At 41.1% G+C, this 10,396-nt stretch overlaps 1 protein-coding gene across 1 annotated transcript in view; it reads right to left on the minus strand.

Annotated features, from left to right (window-relative positions):
• LOC145418363 (sodium-coupled monocarboxylate transporter 1-like) overlaps window positions 1–2,734 on the minus strand; it is a 29,480-nt gene extending 26,746 nt beyond the window's left edge. Inside the window, exons 1-2 of the mRNA XM_080286780.1 lie at window positions 2,503–2,734; window positions 886–1,019 (exon numbers count right to left, since the gene is read on the minus strand). Coding sequence (XP_080142906.1) covers window positions 886–1,019; window positions 2,503–2,734 — 366 coding nt within the window. The remainder of the gene's footprint in view (window positions 1–885; window positions 1,020–2,502) is intronic.
• Between the last annotated feature and the right edge of the window lie 7,662 nt (window positions 2,735–10,396).

Raw genomic sequence — 10,396 nt, forward strand, 5'->3', positions numbered from 1 at the left:
TGTATTGATACTGTGACGTGAGCAACTCTCCAAACCCTCCCACCCCCGGCAACCCTACCTCCCACTCACAGTTACCAGACATGTGGGGTCTGGCTGCTGCTTCGTACTGTTCGTCGACCACCAATGTTCCGAACAGTGGGTAATGCGGAACTTTCCCTAACTGTAATCTCTCTCTCTCTCTCTCTCTCTCTCTCTCTCTCTCTCCATACACTGTTTAAAAACACATCTTCCAGTCCCTACTCTGAATCATAGAAACGTGGCATTTATAACACAGATTTTCTCTTGCACAGTCACTAGAAAAGAATTCCTCTCATTCCAGATCCTAATATGTCCTGTACAAACAAAGAACATTAACATTTTCACATGCATCTCTCTCTCTACAGATAATCATCTCGCTCCAGACTGACGCACACACACACACACACACACACACACACACACACACACACACACACACACACACACACACACATCGGAAGGATAGCTCGTTCACCTTAACCCGGATTGCTATTCTTTTGCAGATAATTTTTCATGTAGCTTAATAATAGAATCAGCCAATACTACTTATCCACTTCCTTGTCATGGAACTTTGAGACTAGATCATTTGTTAATATTAATCTCTTGTTACAGCTCGAATTTCAAGGAGGCGAGCTGGCAGTATTCGGCCAAGTCAGAATTAAAAGGATCTTACCTAGCAATATTAGGCCAAGACGAAGTGAAAAAGATCTTACCTGGCTGTTTTTGGCCAAATCAAAGTGAAATTAAATTTACCCTACAATATTAGGACAAATGAAAGTAGAAAGAAACCTTCAATTTTGGATAAAACTTAAGTGGAAACAATTCTGCCAGGCTATTTTAGCCAAGTTAATGTGAAGGGAATCTTACCTGATTAACTGAGACGAGCCTAAGTCGGTAGAAAGTCGGGAGGATGAGTTGGTGAATTACAATGAAGCCGAGAAATATGCCCACCTGATTGACGACCACTTGCGTCCCGTGAAAGTACACTTCCGTTGGGTTGCCTGTGGAGGGAGAGTCAATTGTTGTCGGGTTTGTTTTCATCTGAGGGAAATGGGCCACTCATGTAACTTGGATGCTAATCTGTAGTGTTTTCATATTTAGGGAATTGGGCCACTGCCAGAACTTGAATACAAGGTTGTAGTTGGATGAAACTCGATGAGAGTTATGAGGAAGGAATGAGTCTCCTTGGTAACTAGTTAGCATTATCCTGCAGCCTGACTACGTGTACACCTGGACATCAGCCGAACTAATTATGGGCTAGAGATCTTTGTTAAGTGAAAAGAAACTGGCTAGATTGCCCATGGGCCATATCTATTGTCTCCTAAGACTAAGCTCTGTAAAAGATTGTTTGTGTATACGTTTGTGTTCTTTTATATTGTTGTTTATACTTCACTGGTATTTATACAGATACCAGATACTTCACAACGAATTTAGGGTGAATCTTCGTGAGTGAAAAATACGAAAGTTAAAACGATGTATGATATAGAGACCTTATTGTAAAAACTGGTTAATAATATTAATATATAATATACCTTCACAGACAGCTGCTAAATAATCCATTGTAAGTTTGATTATGTTTACAACCAGACGGGTCTCATCAGGTTTGAACAGGCATCACGAACTGTATGGTTTAGATACAACGTTCATTATTCTTTCCATAAGAGGAGTGCTCCCCCGAGATTAAAGATAATTGAAGTAACGAAGAATCTAATTTTAAAAAATCCGTCTCCGATTTAACGGAGTGGGCATCTATTTCAGAATCTTGCTTAAATTCATTTTGCGGACTCCAAGGCCGATTGTTATAAAGCAGTGAAACATTAGTAGTTTCTTGCAGACATGATTTATATTTGATAGGCCTTCTTTATGTATAGATCTACTCTGGCCTTAGGTCAAAAGCCAGTGCCCAAGGTCCATTAAGCCATCTACAACATACCAACAAAGGGCTAATTCCCATCATATTTCAAACGCTACCACTCGGACACTGATATTCGTCACCTCTGCTGATACACGAAAAATATAGCTTTTCATATTGTTATGGTATTACTGAGGGTGATGCCCATCCCGTATGGAAGAGGAGTGAACGATAATATCTGATTTTTATTCTCACACAGTTCCCTTCATTGGCTGGGAGGCCTCACAAACTGTTACAATGATACATTAATTAGACAAGGTAGGGAAGGTCGAGTAGAAATAAAATATTTTGCACTATGCTTGCTCGTAATACCTTCCTGATGCAACACGAGGCCCAGATGCAAGCCAAAACTTATACCGCGTTTATAGACTAGTAGTCTCCCACAGTAGGCTACTTTTTTCACGTTCGTACACACTTTGATGTGCCGACACAAAAGAATAACTGGCCACACATAATACAGTGAAAAAATGTTTAATTCAAATGGTGTGAACAGAACTTTAGTGATGAATGTCTTAGCGACTCATTCATAACTGGTCCATGGCGCAAGGGACTGCATCAGAGTACACACTTACCTAGTAATGAAGTTGAGGAAATAAAACCACCGACGACTGAGAAAACCACAGGTATGGGTGGCATGGCACGGTTCCCCAGCAGGTAGTTCAGGGCAGACTCCTGGCCTCGACTCCTGACCGCGCTGTACACCCCAATTCCGAGGGACGCCGCCAACATGGTGATGAAGATGGCGTAGTCCACCGCCGTGAACCCTGCCCCCACCGGAGCACCACCTGACGCAGACGTCGACATCACCTGCACAAGGTCAGTCCAGTCGGTTACATTCCTCCTACCAGAACCACATGGTACCTGACACTACACAATTCTGAAAAACCACACACTACCGATAGTAAATTTGGCCTTACAAAATTTGTAAGGCTGTGGAGCACGACAGATATTCCGTCATCATTAAATGATAACAGAATATATGTCGTGCTCAATAGCTTGAGAGGAACTCAACCAGAGAATAGCCCCCTCCCCCGAAAAAAAAAGTTCTCCAAAACCAAACTTCTCAGCAGTGTGTATATATATCTATATATATATATATCTATATCTATATCTATATATATATATATATATATATCTATATATATGAATTGGTCGGAAGGGGTGCTCATCATCCACTCACTTGATGTAATTTTTTTTTTTTTTTTTATGCGAGGAAGAAGGAACCAAAGGCATGAGCCCGCAGTAACAGTTCCCTCCAAGAGAAAAACAAAATACAATAGAGAGCCAAATTCAAGATCCGATCATTTTGAGATGCCTGGACACACTACGTTTGAAAGACTGGAGATCATAGGCAGAAGGAAATACAGACAGAGGGAGACAGTTCCAGAGCTGACCTGCTGCATAAATGAAAGACTGGGAGTAACGGTTAACTCTTGCATTAGAGAGTTGGACAGAAAAGGGATGAGAGTTTGCTGCCAGACGGGTGCTACGCGCCCGTCGTAGAGGTGGAGGAATGCAAGCAGACAGTTCAGAGGAGCAGTGACCATTAAAGTAGCGATAGAAAAGAGATAAAGATGCAACAGTGCGACGAAGAGACAGAGGTTGAAGGGAGTCAGTAAGAGGAGGAGAGTTAATGAGACGAAAAGCCTTTGACTCCACCCTATTGAGAAGAGCTGTATGTGGGGAGCCTCCCCACACATGAGAGTTGTACTCCACACATGGCCGGATAAAACCCCTGTATAGAGTCAACAATTGTGCAGGGGTAAAGAAAGAGCGGAGTCGGCTTAGCACACCCAATCTCTTGGAAGCAGATTTTACAAGAGATGTAATATGATCTTTCCAAGATAAGTCCCGAGTAAATGAAACCCCAAGCATGTTCAAGGATGATGCAGGATTAATCTGAATATTATTAAACATTAGTGGGTATACCTGTGGAAGATTTTGTCGGGTTGATAGGTGTAAGAACTGAGTCTTAGATGCATTAAAGACAACCATATTATTTTTACCCCAGTCAGAGACATGAGCCAAGTCAGACATTAGGTGTGCCATAGCCTCATCCCTTGTTTCTTGAAGTAACTGTTGAGATGGGCGTTGCGGGAACCGAATGGAAAGGTGAAGGGTGGAGTCATCAGCGTATGAGTGGATAGGGTTAGATGTACAGCTTAGAAGATCATTGATGAATAAAAGGAAGAGAGTTGGTGATAGGACAGAGCCCTGAGGAACACCACTGTTGATAGATCTAGGAGAAGAACGATGGCCGTCTACGACAGCAGCTATAGAACGACCAGAAAGGAAGCTAGCGATGAAGGCACAGATAGAAGGATAGAAACCGTAGGAGGGCAGTTTGGAAATTAAAGATTTATGCCAGACTCGATCGAAAGCCTTTGAGATGTCAAGTGCAATGGCAAAGCTTTCGCCAAAGTCCCGAAAGGAGGATGACCAGGAGTCTGAAAGGTAGGTGAGAAGATCGCCAGTGGAGCGTCCCTGACGGAACCCATACTGACGATCGGAAAGAAGGTTGTGATAGGAAAGATGCCTTAAAATTTTTCTATTAAGAATTGACTCGAAAACTTTTGAAATACAGGACGTTAAAGCAATTGGACGATAGTTGGAGGGTTGGGAGTGGTCACCCTTCTTTGGGACTGGCTGAATGAGAGCAAACTTCCAGCAAGAAGGAAAGGTACAAGTTGACAGACAAAGGCGAAATAGTTTGCCTAGGCAGGGTGTAAGCACAGAAGCACAGTTTTTGAGAACAACAGGAGGGACCCCATCAGGCCCATATGCCTTGTTAGTACTGAGGCCAGTAATGGCAGAAAATACATCAACTGAAGAAATTTTAATGTCAGCCATGAGGAAGTCAGAGGGGGGAAGTGATGGAGGAACAGCACCGGAATCGTCTAAGGTGGAATTGGAGGAGAAAGTCTGTGCGAAGAGATCTGCTTTATCAGTAGAAGAAATAGCTACAGAACCATCAGAGTAGAAAAGAGGAGGGAAGGATGATGAGGTAAAGTTGTTAGAAAGATTTTTGGCAAGGTGCCAGAAGGAGCGGGAAGAATTCGGGTTGGAGAGTTGAGAGCATTTAGTATGGATGAAATTATTTTTAGTAGAGCGAAGAACAGACTTAGCACGATTCCGGGCAGAAACGTAAAGATTATGTGATTCAGGGGTGGGTTGGCTCCGGTACCTTTTGTAGGCCTTCTCCTTGTTGCGGACAGCATTAGAACAAGCGTGATTAAACCAAGGCTTTCTTGCATTAGTCAAAGGATATGAAAAAGGAATGTATGCTTCCATGCCCGAGAGAATAACCTCCATAATGCGCAAGGCACACTCAGATGGCTCACGGCCATGGAAGCAATAATCATTCCAGGGAAAATCAAAGAAGTACTGCCTGAGGGCCTCCCAGTCCGCGGCTCCAAAATGCCAGAGACGACGTTTCCCTGGAGGGTCTGCGGGCCGTACTGGAGCGATAGGACAGGTTAAGGTAATAAGGTTGTGATCGGAGGAGCCCAACGGAGAGAAAAGATTAACAGAGTAAGCAGAAGGATTAGTTGTGAGGAAGAGGTCAAGTATGTTGGAGCTCTCTCCAAGGCGGTCAGGGATACGGGTAGGGTGCTGTACAAGCTGCTCTAGGTCATTAAGGATAGAAAAGATGTAGGCTTGTTCACCAGGTGGATCCGTGAAAGAAGAGGAGAGCCAAAGGTGGTGGTGAACATTGAAATCTCCAAGAATGGAGATTTCAGAGAAAGGAGAAATGGACAGAATGTGTTCCATCGTAGAAGTAAGATAGTCGAAGAATTTTTGATAGTCAGTAGAATTAGGGGATAAGTAAACAGCACAGATATATTTAGTCAGAGAATGACAGGAAAGCCGAAGCCAGAGAGTGGAGAATTCAGAAGAATCAAGTTCAGGAACACGAGAGCAAGATAAGTCGTTGCGTATGTATACACAACAGCTGGTTTCGGGTGTCTGTCCTTTCCTCCCTTCCTTCCTTCCTCTTCTGTCTTTCTTCCTTCATTCTTTCCTCTTTCTTCTGCCTACGGGTGCCTTTACACTCCCACTTCTGTCTTTCTTTCCTTCATTCTTCCTCTTCCCTCTACCTACAGGTGACCTTACACTTCCTCTTCTGTCTTGATTTTGTTCATTCTTTCCTCTTCCTTCTGCCTATGGGTGACTCTACAATGAGTGACGAGCCAGATGGTTTAATATACACCAGGAAACCATTTAGTACGTTGGGTGGTAACCATAAAACCAAATTATGGCGCCTGGTGGTTTAGTGGGTAATTAAGGCGCTCTAATTGGTTCAAGTCGGTGCAGGTTTATATCCAAGAAATGGTTGGGATTTATTGCTCACATAATTCCAGTCAGGGATGAGTGAGGCTGGTCACTCGTATCTTAAATATCAGGACCAATTTACCTAGCCCCGGGCTCCTACGCTCCTCATGGGGCAACACAGGCTTAGAAGATTCTTGTATATACAGTATATATATATATATATATATATATATATATATATATATATATATATATATATATATATATATATATATATTGTTACGGAACAGAGAGAGATAATGAACACTTTAAGTGAGAATACTAAAATCACTGCTGTCCCGCAAAGTTCCAGGTTCAAAACAAAAGACTTAGGCAAAATTACAAGTTAAAGTTTAATGCTCAAACTAACAACTAAACATTCAGGACTCATAAGGATAATGTAATGGCAAAAACAGGTTAAATATATGGTTAAGTGCAATAGCCTCTATTAACACGAATTTAGCAAGAACAAATTTATCTAAGTCAGCCCTGATAAAATGAGAAAACCGGATAATGCTCAGCTAAAGTAAGATGTAATATTATCACAGATACAAAACACTACTCACACTGGCTGACATTAAAAACTTTACATGATTCACAAAAACCTTACTAGGCCTGCGAATTAACGCCTTAGGCCATACAGTACAAGAAAAATGGTAACAACGCTTATACTCAAATTATACAGCAGCTAGATGGCTGGAGACTTCCTGAGCACTCACAAAAATGATAATACACTATACAGGGGAGGACAGAGATGTGAACAAAATGAGGAGTAGATCTAAGTGGCAATTAATGCAGAGACTGAGCTCATTATATAGGGGCCGGCAGAGCTTGATTCAACTTGTAAGAAGGACGCGCAAATGAAGCCATAGGGGCCAAAGAGTTGACACTCCTGCTCTGAACAACAGAAAGAACGACTTACTCTACTATAAGGGGGAGAAGGGAGGAGTGAGGTAGAACACGCAAGCCTGGTCACTATGGAAGCCACGAGGCGAATCGTGATCAAACATGCAGCATACTGTACCTTAGAATTATACAAAGGATGATGAAATCATAGGCTATGTAACAATATAAATATATATATATATATATATATATATATATATATATATATATATATATATATATATATATATATATAATTACGTATCAAGGCCGGCGGTTACTGCTGTAAAATGGATTTGAAAGGTTCTATTATGCTTTTAAATGTCTGTGCACCTTGCTGTCATGAGACACATACAGTACATAACGATCTATGAAACACCTTCATTCTCATGTGTTATGGCAAACAGTTTAGACATCACTACCTCTGTCTCATTGCCTGTGTCTACCTGCATCATTTTTACTTCTCATAACTCTTTTTATGCTTTATTCTGTATTTAGATCAGTCCATATTAGGTCAAGTGCAGGATCGGACCTTCTCGGAGGGAGAATGATAGCAAGAACTGGCCCTGCTGGCGACGTACGAATGGGGATGAGACATCTGAAGAGAGTGAATGTAAAAGGTGAAATGTTGTAATGGTTACATTTAGGTGTGTCATACCCTGTATATGCTAACGGTAAAGCCGACAAGATGCCAACAAAGGCAACTATATGAAAAGGCATATTTCCAGCACCCACACTAAATGTCTACCCCTGAGGCCCTGGGCAAACGCATCACAAGTACGCTGTTGATCAAAGGCACTGCAGTTTTTATCGATTTTTCTTTATTTTTTATTTTTTAGTGTGTAATTGTTTATTTACGTCTACTTATTGCGTAGTTGATAAATGATGCCACGAAGCAACCCAAATGTCTGCACTCCTCACACCAACAATCAAAAGCCGACTCAGTAACACTCGAAATAGAACGATGCAATGTACGGACCACCGTATTTAATGAGTCTCTTCTATATTCTACTCTACCATTTGTATTTACTATATTTTTACAGTCCACCACGTATAATGATTCTCTTATATTTTCTGCTTTGGACTTAGTGTACTTGCCATCTAACTGAATATTATTATATATATCCAGTCGTTTCGTGCAGAAATCGAGGAAGAATGTTTCCGACATACGAGCATCCTATCAGATCCTGGTATCGAAGGTGTGGTGCATCATTTTTGCCAGTAACCCTGTTTCCTTGTTTTGCATCAATTACCATTTTTTTTTTTTTTTTTTAACAAAAATTCCTAATCATTGCTGTCCAGATACCTATAGTAATATAAGCTGAAGAACAGCAAGGCTTTACCTTTTGATTCTTTTCGGAGATGACATAATATTTTCACCTCTTGTTCATTTCAGCTGCGGTTACTGAAAACACGTATTACTCTGTACGTCTAGAAAGTAAAATCATGTTGTTGACTTTATACACGGGTTTTACTCACCCCTGTGTGGAGTACAACTCTCATGTGTGGGTAGGCTCCCCACATACAGCTCTTCTCAATAGGGTGGAGTCAAAGTCTTTTCGTCCCATTAACTCTCTTCCTCTTACTGGCTCCCTTCAACCTCTGTCTCTTTGCCACACTTTTGCATCTTTATATCGCTTTTATCGCTACTTCAATGGTCACTGCTCCTCTGAACTGTCTACTAGCATCCCTCTACCTCTAGGACGGGTGCATAGCACCCGTCTAGCAAAACTCTCATCCATTTTCTGTCCAACTCTCTAATGCAAGAGTTAACCGTTACTCCCGGTCCTTCATTTATGCAACAGGTCATCTTTGGAATTGTCTCCCTCTGTCTGTATTTCCTACTGCTCCTGGCTTTCAAACGCAGTGTCTAGGCATCTCGAAATGAACGGATCTTGAATTTGGCTCTCGTCTGTATTTTTTTTCTTCTTGAAAGGAACAGCTTGCTGGCTCCTGGCCTTTGGTTCCTGCTTTCTTGGATAGTATCTATATATATATATATATATATATATATATATATATATATATATATATATATATATATATATATATATATATATATTAACGTAGGAGCCTATGCTTCGCAAAGTGCTAATTTATAAAGTGCGACGGGCTATGTCGCCCATATTCACACACTTTACGCGAGATGTCTTATATCGCAAAATAATATGTTAAGTATTTACATTATCAGAACATCGCAATGGCAATTACATAGTAAAGGTATGTTTCCAAGGTGAGCTTGGAGAAACGATTGAATTCATTGAACAAAAAAATCTTGTGCCTTAGGTTTGTTACGTTTTTGAAACACTTTTAGGTCTGATGAAGGGATGTTTTTTTTACCGAAACAACCGCAGTCATTATTAATAAATATGAAGAGTAGCACCACCGTTCCACACACACCGCAACTCAGCCAGGAGACAGGGCGTGTGTGCTGGGCATTCCCCGGGCCCTGTCTTTCCCCCATACCTTACTCAAGACAACCACCACCAACCGGACTACAGCAAGGCCCGGTCTCCTCGAATTTGAGGAGAGAATCAACAACAACAACAACCACCGTTCTTCTCTGTGCCTGGCTGGCTTTTCATCAAAAGATCCCTCACAGGCACTTTTATGGAGAGTTTTATATATCTATATCTATCTATCTATCTATCTGTATATCAATATCTATCTATCTATCTATTTGCATAGTATAAAGATGCAGTATTATGTTTAAGAAGGATTTTATTCAAGTAAATAACTATCTGCATGGATTCACATGCGCAGCCACATTTTCACTGCTTCTAGCCACATATCTTGCCAAAACATATTACTTGCTGTGTCAGTTGCCTCTGTAAGACAGTCACTTCACTTTTTATCTCTGCATCAAACTGTGGTTTACTACAAATAATTCAGAATTAGTCTCTTGCCAACTGGGCGTTAGCTTTATGTTAGTGACAAGGTAACCGACATCAACAGCCATGACTAGTTCCAGACGACTGACTATAATGTTGGATTGATTACAACAGTGTCCATTGTTTCATACAAAAATATACTGTACGAATACCCATGCCAGATACATGATGAACATTACTGATATATCATGCTGAGAATAAACTTGTGTTAATGATGACAAAACGTACCAAAATTGCACAAAAGTACTCTACATGCAGTTCAGACTCGAGTCACGGTCATAGATTTACAGAAACCAGGTTGATTAAGGCGTCTGGTTATAGACAGATAGATACATAGATAGCCTGAGTGTGATCTTGATTGAGAACCACAAGGGGTTGC

The sequence above is a fragment of the Coenobita brevimanus genome, chromosome 14, assembly GCF_032717465.1.
Source record: "Coenobita brevimanus isolate Jiangsu-jjx chromosome 14, ASM3271746v2, whole genome shotgun sequence".
NCBI classification, from domain to species: Eukaryota; Metazoa; Arthropoda; class Malacostraca; order Decapoda; family Coenobitidae; genus Coenobita; species Coenobita brevimanus.